The 17,425-nt window shown below is 38.4% G+C and overlaps 1 protein-coding gene across 1 annotated transcript in view; it reads left to right on the forward strand.

Annotated features, from left to right (window-relative positions):
• POLA1 (polymerase (DNA directed), alpha 1, catalytic subunit) overlaps window positions 1–17,425 on the forward strand; it is a 361,002-nt gene that overhangs the window by 170,882 nt on the left and 172,695 nt on the right. The window contains 2 exon segments of the mRNA XM_006903771.1: window positions 14,551–14,729; window positions 16,454–16,585. Of these exon segments, the coding sequence (XP_006903833.1) occupies window positions 14,551–14,729; window positions 16,454–16,585 (311 nt within the window).

Genomic DNA, 17,425 nt, shown 5'->3' on the forward strand with positions numbered 1-17,425 from the left:
CCGACTATAAAAGTTGGTAGAAATCATCTATTTCTTCTTTGGCTCTGGTTGTTGGTGCATGTATCTGAATGATAGTGGTATTCACTGGACTTCCATGTACTCGTATGGATATTTTCCTGTCACTCACAATGTTGTACTTTAAGACGGATCTAGAAATTACATTTTTAACTATGAAAGCAACTCCATTTTTCCTCACCTTTCCATCTCCGGAGTAATATTTCATATGATCGTCTGACTCAGAATGCCCCATGTCGGTCCATCCCATCTCTCCAATGCCTAGTATGTCAATATTTATGTGTTCCATTTCTTTCTTAACAATGTCTAATTTTCCTACATTCATGCTTCTCACATTCCATGTCCCAATCATTAGTGTCTGCTTACAATTTTTCCTTTTCCTTTGTATTTCCATACCTGAAAGCTCAGCCTCAGTTGCCCTTTCTGTTATCGACATGTGTTCTGTTGTACATAGGGTTTTCGGAGGCCTGCTTTTTCAGAAGTGGATGGCCGGTCCTTCTTCCTAATCTGTCTTAATCCCAGAACACTTGATCGTTCTAATGCAAAACCTATACTTGGACCAAGAGGCAGTCATCAGAACAGAGCAGGGTAACACTGCATGGTTCAAAATTGGGAAAGGCGTACGCCAGGGATGTGTCTTATCTCCATACCTTTTCAACCTGTATACAGAACAAATTATCTGAGAGGCTGTGCTCTATGAGGAGAAGTGTGGCATCAGGATTGGTGGAAGATCTGTTTAACAATTTGTGTTATGCAGATGACATAACCCTGCTTGCTGAAACTGAGGAGGACCTGAAATGCTTGCTGCAGAGGGTCAAGGACTGCAGCCTTCGGTATGGATTGAAGCTCAATGTCAAGAAGACAAAGATTCTCACCACTAGACCAATTGGCAGCATCAGGATGGATGGTGAAGAGATTGAGATTGTTAACAACTTTAGTCTGTTTGGCTCCACGGTCAACACTCTTGGCACCAGTAGCCACAAAATAAAAAAATGTATTGTGATGGGAAAGTCTGCTGTTAGGGACCTCACCAGGGTACTGAAGGGCAATGGTGTCACTCTGGAGACCAAGGTGCGTCTGATACAGGCTATGGTTTTTGCAATCACTTGTTATGCATCAGAGAGTTGGACAATGACTAAGGAGGATAGAAGGAGAATTGATGCCTTTGAGTTGTAGTGTTGGAGAAGAGTATTGAATGTACCTTGGACTGCCAAGAAACCAAACAGATTCCTCCTGGAGAGGGTTAAACCAGGCTTCTCCTTGGAGGCAAGGATTCTGAGGCTTCGTCTGACATACTTTGGACATGTTATAAGGAGGGAGAGGTCCTTGGAGAGGGACATCATGCTTGGGAGGGTGGAGGGACGGCGTAGAAGGGAAAGACCCTCTATGAGGTGGATTGATTCAGTGACTGGGGTAATCGGGATGGGTGTGTCAGAGGCAGTAAGATTGGCGCAGGATAGAGCAGGGTTTAGGGCTGTTGTACGTAGGGTCGCTATGAGTCGCAAGCGACTCGAAGGCACATAACAACAACAACAACAACAATGAATTTTAGGACAACGGTGCACCTCATTCAGAGCATGGTCTTTCCAGTCACTTGCTATGCTGGTGAGAGCTGGATGGTGAATAATGATAACAGAAGAAGAATGGATGCCTTTGAACCGTGATGTTGAAGAAGAGTTCCGAGTATCCCATGGAATGGCACAGTGAGAATGTGGCCAGAGAGTGTGCTTTGGAGGCAAAGATGATGAAGCTTCACCTCGTTGGGCATGTTTGTTAGGAGGGGCTGTTTCTTGAAGAGGGACATCATACTTGGAGAGATAGGTAAAGAGAGGAAATCCCTCGACCAGATGGATTTGGCACTGTAACTGCTGCAGTGATCTCAAGTATATCAGAGATCACAAGGATGGCACAAGATAGGATGGGTTCAAATCAACCACCACAGAGTGATGTACTTTCACCCCACCTCTACCTTGCATTTGGGGGCGATGTCTGCCTCATTAGCAATTGGTCATTTTGTTCTCTCTCTGCTCATAGAAAGTTCAGTAGAAATGACCTGCTGTACAGGAAATCCCACTCACCATGTCGTTCGGTAGAAAACATGAATGCTAGCCTATGCAGAACTTTGCCAGCATGTGCTCCCAGCCTTAATCAGGCTCGGGCTTTTCATCTGCATCCTTTCTTCCCCCACCATACATCAAATGTCAGAGTGACTATTCTTCACTGAGGGTTTTGAGGTCCCTGCTATCAGTTCCCGTCTCGCCTGTGGTTAAGAGAAGAGAGGGAGGCAATGGATAGGGAAAGCGTGGCAGGAGGAGGGTTTGGTGGGTGCGTAGTTTCTAAGAGGTACAAGCTGTGGGCATAAAATTACTGTAATTTGTTTTTAAAATTCTAAGTCTGTTTTCTTTCTATCTATAAAACTGCAGTTAGGGAACTGACAATGTTAAATAAATTGAAGTATACAAATGTCTACATAAAATACAAGCCCTCCAACTGCCTAATCACAGACATAAAAGAATTCTCTTGCTTTTAATGTAGTTTTAATCTTTGATTAATGAAACACATTGCAGTGTTGAAACTTTAGTGAAGTTTGAGACTTTGTCCTTTTAGGTAGTACAAAGAAAGTCAGGAATAATGGCATAATTTCATTTAGGAAAATTATTAAGCTCAAGATTTTTTATTTTTAAGACTCTTTTGTGGAGAGTAGCTTTGTTTTTCAACAACTTTTTCTTTTTCTGTTGCTTTTATACTGCTTTCCTTAAAATGAAAGGCACGCATCAAGAGTTGGTTTTACCCTGTGGCTTCACTTTGGAAATTCTCTTGACTGTGTCTCCCATCCAGGTACCTCCTGAAGTCTGTCTGGTGGCATGCTGCATGGCTTAGTGTTGCATGCGGCAAGGCCATTTTAGTGAAAAGGAGAGAGGCTAGTCTATTAAGTAAGTGAATATAAGTCTGCTGAACTGAAAGAGAATAATTTGTTCTCTCTAATAACTAATGGTCCTCATTATCCCACAGTAAAATGTGTATCATTTTTCTGAAACCCATGTAAGATTATTGCTATTGGGCTTAAATAAAGCAAAATTTTACTCTTTTCCATCTGTGAATAGAAAAAAAAAATACAGTATTACTCTTCTCATACAATAGCCCCCTTGGATACATGACCACTAAAACTTAAACTCTTAGCTTTTGTCTCCAGACTATAGGTTTTTTGCCTCCTTTTTCTAATGAATGTGCCATATATTCTTTGAATGAAATATTCACAGTATGCTTAAACATCCAAACAGTCTTCTGTACCTAGCAATACTGGCCAGTGACAAGGATAGTCTAAAGCTCGTTGTTTTTATTTTGTGAGTTGTTTTTTTTAAATATTAGATTTCATACATGACAATATTTGTAATTTGAACTTTCTTCCAATGAACAGTGATGTGTACAATAGCTGAAAAATGCATTTCTTCCGGGTTGATAATGAAATTTAAAAAAAAAATAGCCATCTGGGAAGTTTTGTTATTTGGTACTATGAAATGAATAAAATTGTAAGAAAATGATAATTTTGAATTTTAGCTCTGAAGAAAAAGTACTTAAAAGAAAAGAAAAATTATCAACTGCACTCATTCCAGGGTTAGACTGGAAAGTAAAACTCTCCCTTTCAAAAATTGTACCATGTTCCATATGTCATAGAAAATAATTTTTGTTAGTACCCAGAGTCCAACACATCTCTTAAGGAAGAAGCACAGCAGAGGGCCAGTCAGTATTTTGGGGTATATCTTCAGCAAGTGTGAATGCCTCCAAGAGAAGAAGGGAAAAGAAAGTGATGCTCTGGAACGAGCATGAGGCCTACACTGGGTGCCGAGACATCACTAAGTCAGTGAGGACTTAGTATCTTCAAGGCGAAGTGCTCAAAAGAGTGTGTATGTGCATGTGCGCTTCATTTCTAAGCCTTGCAGATTTTTTCTAAAATAATAGTAAAGTGTAAAAATCAACTTATCACATGAACTGTAAAATAGGATGTTAACAGCAATCCTGTGAACTGTTAAGAACGGCCCCAATCCAGGTAGCACTCCTGTCCAAGTTACCAGGTGCCTGCGGCTCTAGTCAGTATTGTCTTCAGCCAACAGATTAACGTTGAAGGCCTCCTGTACTCACCATCATGGTAGCCATTGTGAGGGATAAAGCAGAGGCACTCGGGGATCATTGTCTCAGAATACAGCCCTGTATTCTTTGCAGTTGATTTCAAAATTGGAGAGGAATCTATTGGACAATACAGTAGAAGTTCCCAAGCAGATAAAATGAAGGAGTATCAGAATTCAGGGGAAGTAGAGACCCTGACTAGCTGATGCTACCAGCACTGAGCTGGCATTTGAGTCCTTGTGGAAATATGCTATGGAGAGGTCAGTTTGGAGTTGAGAATGGTTGCCTCTCCTATAGTCACCTTTTTTCTGTCCCACTGGAGAACTCTACAGCTCTGTACCTCGGTCCGTGTCTGTCTCGATAGACTGCATACTGCAGGTGAGCTGTGACCCTGCTTTACACAACTGGAGAGGAGAACCATGATCTAAAGCAGAGCAGATCTGGAATAATCACTTGGAAGAGTAATTTATAATTCTTGTAGCCTTTGGAGCTACCATAGGAAGAGGAAGTCTTAAATTACTTCAGTCTAACCTAGTTTTTTATTTTCTCTTAAAAGATTATATCCTTTTATTTTTTTAGTTTGGTTTTTCTTAAATTATATCCTTTTGATTAAATACAACAAAGTAGCACCACTCCAGGTTCTTTAAATGTATAGAACATATTAATGTGTGAGGCAATAAATTACACAAGTTGAATACACATTGTATGTCAGTAGTTAAACTAAATTAAATGTGTGTGTAAATAAGATTGCTCTTGTTTACCTTCAACTTGGAGCCCACTCATTGCTGACCCTCCAGCAGCTTTTCAGATGGGAGGGGATTACCCATCTTTTTCCCAAAGCAGCTGGTGGATTCAAACTGTGTGCTTTTTGGCGGCAGCACAGCTCCATAGCACTAAGCCACCAGTGCTCCTTGTAAGAATGAGAGCGAAGAGTTATATGTGTGAATAAGAGAATTATAAGTGGCTTCTACTTACTAAAGGATTAATTACTTTTAATAATAAATATTTATTAGGTGGCTCAATTACAGAAAATAAGGCAGACTTTATAAAATTAGAAAGCGTGTCAGGAACCAGTTGCACAAGTACTCATTTCTAACCGGGTGGGTGGTTAGGGAACTCCAGGGTTGCGGTTTTCCGCTGTATCTCCTTACTGAGAGAAGAGGACTTTGCTGTAACTGGAATAATCCTTGGTTCATGAGGTTATTTGTATCACAAAGACTTCTCCAGCATATGAAAATACACTAACAGTTTCTTTAAGATTAAAACTAAAAAAGAAGATAACACAAAAATGAGGGATTTTTGGTGTTTTTTCCCCCCTACCTGAATGGATTGAGATACTATTTCCTTTCAAATATTCAGATATTTAGCATTTGCATTCTTCAGAGATTTGTCGAGATGAAAGATCCTTTTATTTTTATTTGCTTTTATTAAAGATAAAAGTCACTTTTATCTTTAAGTTGGAGCTTTAGTGTTTTTCAAGCTTTTTATTGTGGAAACGTGTGTCCCGTTGCATCAGAAACGAATCATAGCTGACCCTCTGTTGGGTTTTCAGAGACAGTAGATCACACGGGAGGAGCTTGTCTGTCTGTCTGCCACAGAGCAGCTGGTAGACGCAAACTGCCTGATTTTGAGCTCGCAGCTCTATTCCTTACCACTAGACCACCAGTGTTCCCTATGAAACTTATTAGATGTTTTATATTCTTTAAAGTTGTAAATTTTCTATTTCTAAAGGATAGGCTCTGGTAGCCTAGTGGTCAGGAGCTGCACTGCCAGTATAAATGCACTTGGTTCACAGCCACGGGCTACTCCATGAGAGAAAGATGAATCGTCTTCATCTGTTCAATTTACTACTTTTGAGAGGCTACTGGAGGGTCAGCCATGTGTTGGTTCCAGGTGAACAGCACAAAAGAATAGGAAGACTCCCTTTTAAAAATGCCACAGTTATCACAAATAAAAACAATAGTAACTGCATTTCATCAGATATCTAGCATTGCTAGTTCCCAGACTGTTCTATAATGCATTTGAATTAGAATCTGGGACCCATAGATTGTGATAGCTAAATTTACTTAAAAACACACAAAATCTAACTGGGTAGGTAGATTTGTTTTCACAAGTGAATACACTCCACTGTCGTCCACACACTGATCATAAAACCCAGATTATTACTTCTACAAAACACCACTCTTGTCACTGTCCAGAAATAGTTCCCCTCTCTTCCCTCACCCTGTGAAAAGCTCTATCAAGACTGTTAATCTCATAGTTGAATTTTCCTTCTTTTTTTCATCAGTCTGAGCTTTTCTTTTTTGTTTCTGCTTACTTACATGCAACATTAGGTGAGAGATGTTTACTTGGTTGTACTTCATGTCTGTCTTTTCATTTTCTGAATGTGCCATACTCTTTGAAAATACCTAGGTGTATTTTCCACATTTGTTTTTAAAAAAAAAAGTGCTGCTTGGAGGAATCTTGTGCTTGTCTCCTGTTGAACATATGCCTATATTTCTTGCAGATATAGACATAAAAGTGGACTCGCTCAGTCACACAGGACATATCTGTTCAGCTTTAGTAGTGAATGCCAGCTTTCTAACGGGCACCTGCCAGTTCACAGGCTGTGAACTGTGCTCTGTGGTCTCACCAACACTTAGTATTTGCCATCTTTTTACCTCAGGCATTCTAGTGGGTATGTGGTGGTACACAGTATTGTGATTCCAATTTGTGTTTCTATTTATTTACTGAGGTTTTTGTTTCTTATTTATAGAAATTCTTTAAGCGAGTCCTTTGAAAATATTTCTATGTGGGTATTTTAAATATTCAGTGAATTGCAGAGATCTTTAGGGTATTAATTCCTTTAGAGTTGATGGCAGTCCCTTTGTGCAGGGGGTTTTTGAAGGTTATGACTTTACATGGTTTTCAAGGTTTGAAAGCACACCACCAGGTCTGTCTTTAGCAGTGACTCTGGATGAGTTTGAACTGTCCACCTTGCAGTTGGTAGTAAAGCACTCAACTCTTTGTTCCAACCAGAGGCTCCTGAGACTACCATACGGTTTATCCAGCCACAGAATATTTCCCCAGAATATGCTCTTGTTCTCCACCTCCTCACAAAGCAACTAAGCTGATTCCTTTCATCATATGTTAAATCTAACTCAGTCAGTCCTGACTCCTACTGACTCAGTAACAAACTGCCTCATAAGGTTTGCAAGGCTATATCAAAGGAGACTGCCATATTTTTTTTCTTGTGACTGCTAGTGCATTCAAACCATCAACCATCCAATTAGTAGTCACTGTGCTACCAGTTCTTGCATCATGAGTTAGTTGTGCCTGTTCTGAAATTTTATTAAAATGGTCTCATGCAATATATGCTTTTTAACTACTTTCACTTGGGGTAGTATTTCCCAGGTTTCATTTGTCTTGTTGCATGAATTAGAATTCATTCTTTCCCCCACGCCTAATAATCCGTGGGACAAGGCTGTCAACGACTTTTGCAATGTGCTTAGGAGCAGTGATGTCAGTTTGAAGACTAAAAGGCAAGGGCTTGAGGCCATGGTTTCTTTAATCACTTACTTCAACCCGGAGCTGGACAGTGAATAAGGAAGACAGGGGGAGTATTGATGCCTTTGTGGTGTTGGAGGAGAGTACTGAATGTACTATGGACTTTTAAAAGAATAAACAGGTATGTCTTAGAGAAAGTACAGCCAGAATCCTCCTTAGAGGCAATGATGGCAAAGGTTTGGCTCATATAATTTGGGTATATAGTTCGAAGGGGCATGATGTTCCTTGGAAAGGTGCAAGGAACATCATGGTTGGATAGGTCAGTGAAAGAGGAGAAGATCCTTAACAAGGTGAATTGACACAGTGACTGCAGCAGTGGGCTTAAGTGTGTCAGAGATTGTGAGGATGGCACAGAGTAGGCCAGGGCTCAGATCTGTTTATAGAGTTGTTATGAGTTGCCCTTGACTCAGCAGCGCCCAACAACAGCATTATTCTATTGTTGGGTAGACCTGTTTAGTTGACTTAGTCTCCTGTAGATGACGTTCAGTTGTTTCCAGTTATTGGCTGTGTTATGAATAAAGTTGGTATAATCATTCCTATACAGGACTTTTTGTAGATGGAACATTTACCTTTAAAAAGTCAATTCAGTATTTTTTTAATCATACTAATTTTTCAGTTTCTGTATTCTTCCCTAAAAAGTCAAGACACATTAGAACTTTCACACACAGAGAAACCTCACAACAGATTTCTATTAACTGCATTTAAGTGAGTTATTTTATCAACTACTGCATGGAAACACTGTTGACTCCTACTCCTTTGGCATTTCATTTAGATGTATTTTGCCTTTTCCCTACGTACACTTACAAAAGGAGTTTCTCATTATTTGCATTTGCACTATAGGAGTCTTTAGGAGGAGGAGGATTTTAGAAAATCCTCAGTGTCTCAGATAACCTTATGACTTGAGTTAGAAGCAGTTTGAATACTCACTGGGGACAGAGGCAGGTGAACAGTCTAAAAATAGGTCTAGTTTACAATGGTGGAAAAACTAATTTTGTGTTAAATGTCACACTGGGGGGCGTGTGATTAGACTGTGGTGATCTTAAGTAAAAACAGTATCATTCTACTCATCCACCCCAGTGCCGATGATGTTACTTTCCATAAATAATTCTTGAAACACGAGAGTTTTGATCCTGTTTCCTTAATAATGTGGGATACTGTACATTTTCTAATTAAAAATGACAGTAGTTATTCATTTCAATGGCCTTTGTGGTCCCCACTCCCACCACTAGAAAAAAAGATTTAAGTAGGGCACTAGAGTCACAAGATTGAATTAAAGCACCCATCATTTCTGCTTACTGTGAGAGAAATCACAGATGCTCATTTACCAGCTAACCTGTTTTTTAAAGTTCAGATAGGCTTGTGTTATTCTGTGCCTCGCCAAATGGTCAGAGTCATCTGTCAAAAGCTAGTCTGATAGTGGAAGTTTCTTTTCTCAAATGGGCACAAAGTTTGTTTCTTTTAAGCAAGGTGTTTGATGAAAGCTCTCAATAGAACTAAAACCAGACCAAGCCTGTTGCCTTCAAATTGCTTCCAAAACATAATAACCCCATAGGATGGAAAACTGCCCCGTAGGGCTCCCAAGGCTGTATGTAAGTCTTTACAGAAGCAGCTTAACCACATTCTCCTATAGAGCAGCTTGTGAGTTCAAGCCACCAAACTTTTTCTTAGAAGTGACAAGGAATTTGAAATCCTATTTTCTATTTCTTGTTCAAAGAAAGTTATTACCCTGGAGTTGGAACTGACTCTTAGCTGATCTTCCAGAAGGTTTTCAGAATCTATAAATCATGGGGAAAGATTGCCCATCTTTGTTCTGATAACCAGCTGGTGGATTCGAACCAGTTGCCCTTTGGGTTGACAGTGCAGCTGCTTGCTTACTACGTCCCTGGAGCTGTTTATTGTGTGGCAAGTATAATATTTATATACAGTGTATATTTACACATGGTAGCTGTGATCCTGAAGATTTTGCTTTAATGTTATTCCTAATATAAATGTTTAATTTGGAAGAACAATCATTACAAATAGTTGTATGTTGCAGGCCTATTGTGCATGTTTAAAAATTCAGAATATCTTCCTCTAGGTGGCAGCACTAGATACTTTTTCCCCCTGTTGTTTCAGTCACCTTTAATGAGTTAGGATGTAAGCAGTAAAACTTTTAAATCTGCTGAAACTTAGATAAAACTGCTTATTACCAATTATATGAAGCTTTGGGAAAAAAAGAATTAATTTGGTGAAATATGTGTGGCTCTTGTTTAAGACTATTTTATAGTTAAAAAAATTATTCTAATTGACTTTTTAAAAAAATATGACAGGCTTCCCTTATAGGATTTAGTTTAGCCTTGTGGCAATTTGCCTGTTGAACTGGTAGTTTTCCTCTTATCAAAATAACTTTTATTTGACATCTTTATTTCAGTAACTTGGACTATGATCTTTGTATATCTAATATTTTAAGATGCTTACAATATCATTATCTTTAAATTTTTGTATTTTAACACTAAACTCTGACCAAGGAAATGCTGAGATGAAGTCCCCTGCCTAAAAATGTTCAGCATGAGATTGAACCCAAAGTACACTCTAACTCCAAGTTGACATTTGTCCACATTATATACATAGTTATGAACCAACTCCTATTATATTCAAAATTAGAAGTACATGCTGTAGTTTATATTACAAACAGGTTCTACTTTGTGACTAGCATAAACATATTATCACTTAAAGATGTTTTAGAGTTTCTGGAAATGGTTCTCTTATTTATGCATATCATAGTATATGTTGTTGTTGTTGTTATGTGCTGTCGAGTTGCCTGTGAATCATAGCGACCCTTTGTACAACAGGCCTATCCCCTGCCAATCTTATTGTCCCCAACACGCCTATTCCCATTACCCCAGTGATGGAATCAGTCCATCTCATCGAGGGTCTCCCTCTCCTTCCACCCTCCCAAGCATGATGTCCCTCTCCAGGGACTGATCTCGCCTTGCAACTTGTCCAAAGTATGTCAGCTGGAGATTCAGAATCCTTGCCTCCAAGGAGAGCCTGGTGTCACCCTCTCCAGGATGAACTTGTTTGTTCTCCTAGCAGTCCATGGTACATGCATTCAGTTCTCTTCTCCAGCACCACAGCTCAAAGACATCAACTCTCCTTCTATCATCCCTAGTCATTGTCCAGCTCTCTGATGCATAGCAAATAAGATGCATAGCAAATAATTGCAAAGACTGTGGTCTGTATCAGGTGCACCTTAGTCTCAACACTGACATCGTTGTCCCTCAGTACCTTGGAGAGATCTCTGACAGCAGACTTTCCCAATGCAATTCATCTTTTAATTTCCTGGCTGCTGGTACCAAGAGTATTGACTGTAAAACCAAGCAACTTGAAGCTATTACAATCTCAGTCTCTTCATCATCCATCATGATGCTTCCAATCAGCCCTGTGGTGAGAATCTTTGTTTTCTTGATGTTGAGTTTCAATCCATATTGAAGGCTGTAGTCCTTGACCTTCTGCAGCAAGCACTTCAAGTCCTCCTCAGTTTCAGCAAGCAAGGTTGTGTCATCTGCATACCAGTCATCTCCAGGTTGTTGATGAATCTTCCTCCAATCCTTATGCCACACTTCTCCTCGTAGAGCTCAGCCTCCCAGATAATCTGTTTCGCATATAGCTTGAAAAGATACAGAGACAGGACACATCCTTAATGTACAGTACACTCTTCCCAGTTTTGAACCATGCAGTGTTTCCTTGCTCTGTTCTGCCTCTTTGTCGGAGTATAGGTTTTGCATAAGTCCAATCAAGTGTTCTGGGATTCCCATTTCTCTCAGAGTCAGCCACAGTTTATTGTGATCCACACAGTCAGATGCCTTTGCATAGTCAATGAAACATAGAAAGACATTCCTCTGGTACTCGCTGCTTTCAGCCAAGTTCCATCTGACATTAGCTATAATATCCCTAGTGCCACGGCCTCTTCTAAATCCAGGCAGTTCTCCGGTTTTCTTTTTTTGTTGTGGGTTGTTTTTTTTTTTTTTGGTCTTTCTTTAAAAAGTAGTTTCTTTACAAAATTCTAATACAAATTTGAACACATTCACTCATCCCCCCCACCCATCAAATCCAGTGATTAATCCCCTCTTCCCCCTGTACATCCACATCCCTCTGCTTCTAGCCTCTCCCACCCCTCCTGGATCCTTATACTCATTCTACAATTACAGTCTTATACAATATTTATCCTTGTGGAACGGAGTTAGTTCAGTCACCATAATGCTCTCCAGTCCCTCCCAAGTTAGGTAATAATTTACAAAGTTATTGCTCCTACGTGCTGCATAATATTCCATTGTGTGAATGTACCATAATTTCTCATCCATTCATTTGTGGTTGGACTTTTGGGCTGTTTCCAAGTTGGCAGAATCTTGCTTGCATGTGGTATCAATGATACTGTTTGATAATTTCCACACTCTATAATGGTATATAGTAAGACAAAATGTTTGACAGACATTAGGTAGGAGCCATACCTTACTCTTCTGTCTTTGGCTATCAGTTTGACTTAAATATGGACTTTGGAACAGAACTAGTTTGTATTGTGGGCAATACTTGTATTAGCCTGTAAATTACTGGCTAGGCCACTTGGCTTCGTACTACCATTGGAAGATAAACGTTGTTTGTGGATATGGATGATTAGAGTAGACATTTTATAAAGCTTGATGTTTTTCAATAACTTACGGCTAGTTTTTAGGCACTTGCCCATAAGTCAGCAGAGCACACATGTCCAGTTTGAGCTTACCCAGCAGGCAAGTTGCCCATGCTTTTCAACAGACTCCATCCATGTGCTCAGGTGGGCTGTGTGAGCCATGGCTGGTGAGGAGGGGAGGAGGACAGCTTCTTTGGGTTCCTTCTCACAGACTGCCCCTTTTTGAGAAAGTACAAAGCTGATATTGGCTTGTTTGGGTTTCTCCTCCACCCTTCAGGTTTGGATGGTAGAAATTTACCTGTTATCCTTTCTTGCCTTTTTCCTGACTTTTTGAATAATATAGGATTTAGAATTAATAATTACTCTGAGGAAGGAGGAAGTTGTGTTTTCATTTTCACAAATACAGTTGGCTTAACAACTGGTGCCTAAGGAATTAGCAGTAGTTTGTCTTCGCTACAGGGGAAAATGGCCTCTCTCCCAGGCTTTCACGCTCTCCCCCAGTCCCTTTGCCAGTCTTATCTTTAAAGGTGAGGGGGTTTATTCCCACATCTGTCACCAATTTTGCCGCTCCTCTTAAGGCACAGATTTAGTTTTAAACAAATAGATAATGAGTCTCTGGGTTGACCCGTGTAACTGTAATTCATGTGGCTAAGAAAGAACACCTTTCTCAAATTGTTTTGTGCGCTCTTTGTTATATGCTGTCACTTTAGAAAACTCACTTTGATTAATTTCTACAAACCAGGGGAACTTGATATGCATGGACATGAGTTTTATATATGTTCCTGAATCCTTTATCTTGAGTGAATATAGTCTAGAGAAGAACTGTTTCTTCGCTAGCTTTTCAAGTTGGGTTTGAGTGCCTGCCCACTGAAAGCGTAAGTAATATGTTACGAGCTAGAAACCTTAAACCAGCTTTGCATGATCAGTGGCACTGCCTCCATTTTGCAGGTGGTGAAACTGAGACTCGAAGACTCAGTCTCATTCCTTATGCAGCATCTTTCTACTTGGAAGAGTCTGCCTGAAGTATATTCTGGTTTACTAGATGTCTCATAACAAATGCCAAAATAGGACTGAAGACTTCATTACTGAATTCTGAATACATTTATTAGATTATCTACCTTAGTAGCTATTGAAAGATTTAAAACCAGTTTTAGATATATTTTTGGTATGTATCTACTTTCCCCCCCTCTTTTTATCATTTCTTCCTGTTTATCATTTACCTGTTTACCTGTATGTTCGATAGCTTTTCATAGATTCTTACAATGCCTAGAAGTCTTAAAGGCTGTGAAGAAATACTTATAAGAGAATATGTAAGGGGGGGTTGTGTGTATCTATATATATATTCTAAGATAAAGTGTGGAATACCATAAGTATAAATTCAAATAGTAAATGCATCAGGTGTACTTTGGCTATGGGCAAATTAAACCGACTGGCCTGAAAATGTTTCTCTTCAATAGTTTGTGGAAATATGATGGCATAAACTATGCATGATTTAGTTAAATTATTTCTACTGAAATGTGCAAGGTAGATTTGATTTTAGGATTGCTAGGGCACATTTTGCCCTGTAGAATCTGTAGATACATTGCTTTTGCACATATTTCTGAATTCTGAACACCAAAAAGCCATGTTGTGTTTGGCTCAGATGCGGCTACTGAATTTTAACCACTGAATTAGATTGCAACCTACATGCTGTTAACTACTGAGCCAAGATGAAATCGACCACTGCATTGAAATCAGTGTTAGCAGTTGTGTCTCCACTTGAAGGAGTTGTAATAGCTGTGAACCTGTTTTCTTTAATGGGATTTTTTATTCTCTATTTTCAGTTTTAATGGTACCACTTTGATTTGAAGAGTTTCTTAATAACACTATCCAATTTATCTGAGATTTTCATTGTAACTTTAATAAAATGGTAAAGCCATCCTATAGGAGTTGCTTCCAAATCCAAATGACCAGAGCATGTTTTGCTATTGTGTTAGTTTACTTTTTTAATTTATGAAGTAATCACTTTGGGGAGGGATGTTTAAGTCTTTCACCCATGTTATTAGCCTTTATCTTAAGTTCAAATGGTTGTGTATGTATGCAAATTTGGAATAATTATCTTGTTTGAGGCTCCCCCTCCCCTTTGGGTAGTTTTGGGATGAGAGTATTTACATTATTGTACCCTTCTGAATTTGTTCTTTTTCCTTCTACGTCAATAGGACTCGACCCTACCCAGTTTCGAGTTCACCATTATCATAAAGATGAAGAGAATGATGCTTTACTTGGTGGCCCAGCACAGCTCACTGATGAAGAGAAATACAGGGACACTGAAAAATTCAAATGTTCATGTCCTGCATGTGGAACTGAGAATATTTATGACAGCGTCTTTGATGGTTCGGTTAGTTTCTTTTCCATTTTTTAATTTTGTGAGTGATGTTCCATAAAGTGCATAAACCCCCCTAGCATGATACACAAAGAAAACACAGCTAAGCATGTCTTGCATGAGTTTAAAAAATTTTAGCATAATATGGCCTTCACAACACAACTTAGTTCATTTCTCCTTGAAAACTTTTTAAACACATGTTCTCGAATATTACTTTTGGCATCTGTAAGTGATTGACCTTGGTTTTCAAATGGAATGTCAAAAATTCTAAATTATCTTAAAGTATTTTTGATTGTAATTCATTAATTAGTAACCTGTATTTCCCCACCTCCAACCTCCATTTATTAAGACTTAAGGCAATATTTTCCTATATCTTAAATTAATGGGAATGAAGTGTTTTAGGAAAGTTTTTTCTTATCTTACCTCCTATCCCACTTACCACCTCTCTGACAAAGGTACTTCTGTTATCTTTCCTGCTGTCTTTGCATATCATACATTTAAGAAATCAGGGACAGGCATTTCTCTCAAGAAGTCCTGCCAAAAAATGTATCATTGACCTTGGTTTAGGACTTGGAAAATTGGCCAACTTATTTGATTCCACTCCAGTGTTACACATGTACTAGCCATTGGCAGATGACTAGACAACAAAGCTATGTAAAACCTTGAAACTGAAAGAAAATATATCCTTTATCTAAATTAAAAGTAATTATTTTAAGTTAATTTGGACAAACAGCAGATGTTTTGCATTTTTTTGAATGAAAACAAAGCAGTCTTTGGAAGCAAGTGTGAGGACGAGGCAGCCACAGATCAGCAATACTTGCTAAATCCTTGAGTTTTGCTTCATTACAGCTGTAAATAAGATGGTTAATTGCATGGAGGCTTGACAACTTGCAGATGGGCTAACTGTGGAAGAGCCGATGTCAAGCTCTAAAATCTCTTCCACCTGGAATTGCTTCACATGGCGGGTTGGGTTATGCACCAGATAGAAGCAGGAAACCAAGATGTTTTAAGTGTTAAGAAGGAAAACAAATGGTCCAGAAACCCCAACAGTTTTTCCTGAACATTATATTTGCTTTGTTTTTGTTTTAGGTTTGGTGGGGCTTGTTTTGTTTTTACGAGTAAAAAAAAAACCCTTTTTTTCTCAACTTTTAATCTATCTTGCTTCTCCTCCAAAAACATTTCCATGATGGGGGTAGGGTGGGGGGTGGGTAAGCAGAACTTTTTTCATTTGGTAAGCTGCCGATAAATGATACAGTTTTGTGGTGCAACACTTAATTTTTGTACTTCATGCTTCCGTTTTCATTGACAATATGAAAGCAGACTGAGGTCATAGGACTCTTTCTTCAAGTATGAAATGTATAAGTCCAAAATTAAGCATTCTGATTAAGCATCTCTGAAAGAGATTTCCAATAACAAACCTTTACTGCCATTTTCAGAGGGAAAGTTGTTTTATCCACAGAATTTGTCTTGTGTTGAGTGTAAAATAATCTCAGAGCTTTTGCTTCAACCTTGCCACCATTGTGATAGTGACAAAGCTGTGGAAGGTATTTTTACTAATGTGGCTAGTGGGGTCTTGGGAAGAAAAATAATTGTGAAATAGGGTTAAATACTCAACAATAAAATGAATTAATGTTGCACACCAGGATGACATACAAGTTTTAAGGACCCAGAAACCTTTTATAACTTTGGAATAATTTTTTTTATATTTGTCTGTCTGCACTTCTTTTTCATCTCTGTAGGGAACTGATATGGAGCCCAGCTTGTATCGTTGCAGTAACATTGATTGTAATGCATCACCTCTGACCTTTACAGTACAGCTGAGCAATAAATTGATCATGGACATTAGACGTTGCATTAAAAAATACTATGATGTAAGTATCTATCAAGAGATTATTTTTACACATACAAATTTTAGGCTCTTGGTTTGGTAACTATTAATATAAAACAATATGATTTTTGTATTTGTTTCTTTGTTTCTTTGAAATGGAGAAGATTTTAGAGAATGTTCCAAGAAAAATCCCATTAATCTAAACCTGGAAAAAATAATAGCATGACAAATGAACTGATTTTCTATTAAGCATTACATCTCTTTCATTGATTTGTAGTATTTTAAGTAATGAGATTCAGTTGCTTTTAAGAAAAATGGGAGTAAGGAAGTGTTTTTCTTTACTCCTATCTAAATAAGGCTAAGTTAAATGGTTACCCAAATCTTTGGGCACAGGAGAAAGTAGGGCCAGAAAATCATGTGGGATGGTTTCAATTAACCGCCCCCTAGCTGATTCTCTTTTTTATGTGATAAACTGAATTCATTGCTTAGTTTCTGAGTAATAAAATAAAAAAATGTCTTTTAAATGCAAATTCCATTTTTCTGGCGTTTAAAGATGCTACATTGACAAGGTATTATGGCTCATGACTTTTATCAGTATAATTTTCTTTTCTACATGAACATTAATTAACATCAAGCATTTTCTTCTGTAAAAATGGACCTATTTTATAAAAATAAAAGAGTATTAGAGCAGTAGAATGATTAGTAAACCTAGAATTGTTTTATCTGTTGCAATTTTAGAGTAGAATGTTTTATATTTGTAAAAAAATCCATTTTTCTGTTTCTGTTTTCTCGGAATAGTAATTGTGACTACATTTAGGGGACATCTAAAACATTTTTTTAGTAAAAAAAATCTTGTGCTTCATTTAATGAACAGTTGGATGGA

This window comes from Elephantulus edwardii, unplaced genomic scaffold, assembly GCF_000299155.1.
Source record: "Elephantulus edwardii isolate Elephantulus edwardi_28Jun2011 unplaced genomic scaffold, EleEdw1.0 scaffold00040, whole genome shotgun sequence".
In the NCBI taxonomy this organism is placed as follows: domain Eukaryota; kingdom Metazoa; phylum Chordata; class Mammalia; order Macroscelidea; family Macroscelididae; genus Elephantulus; species Elephantulus edwardii.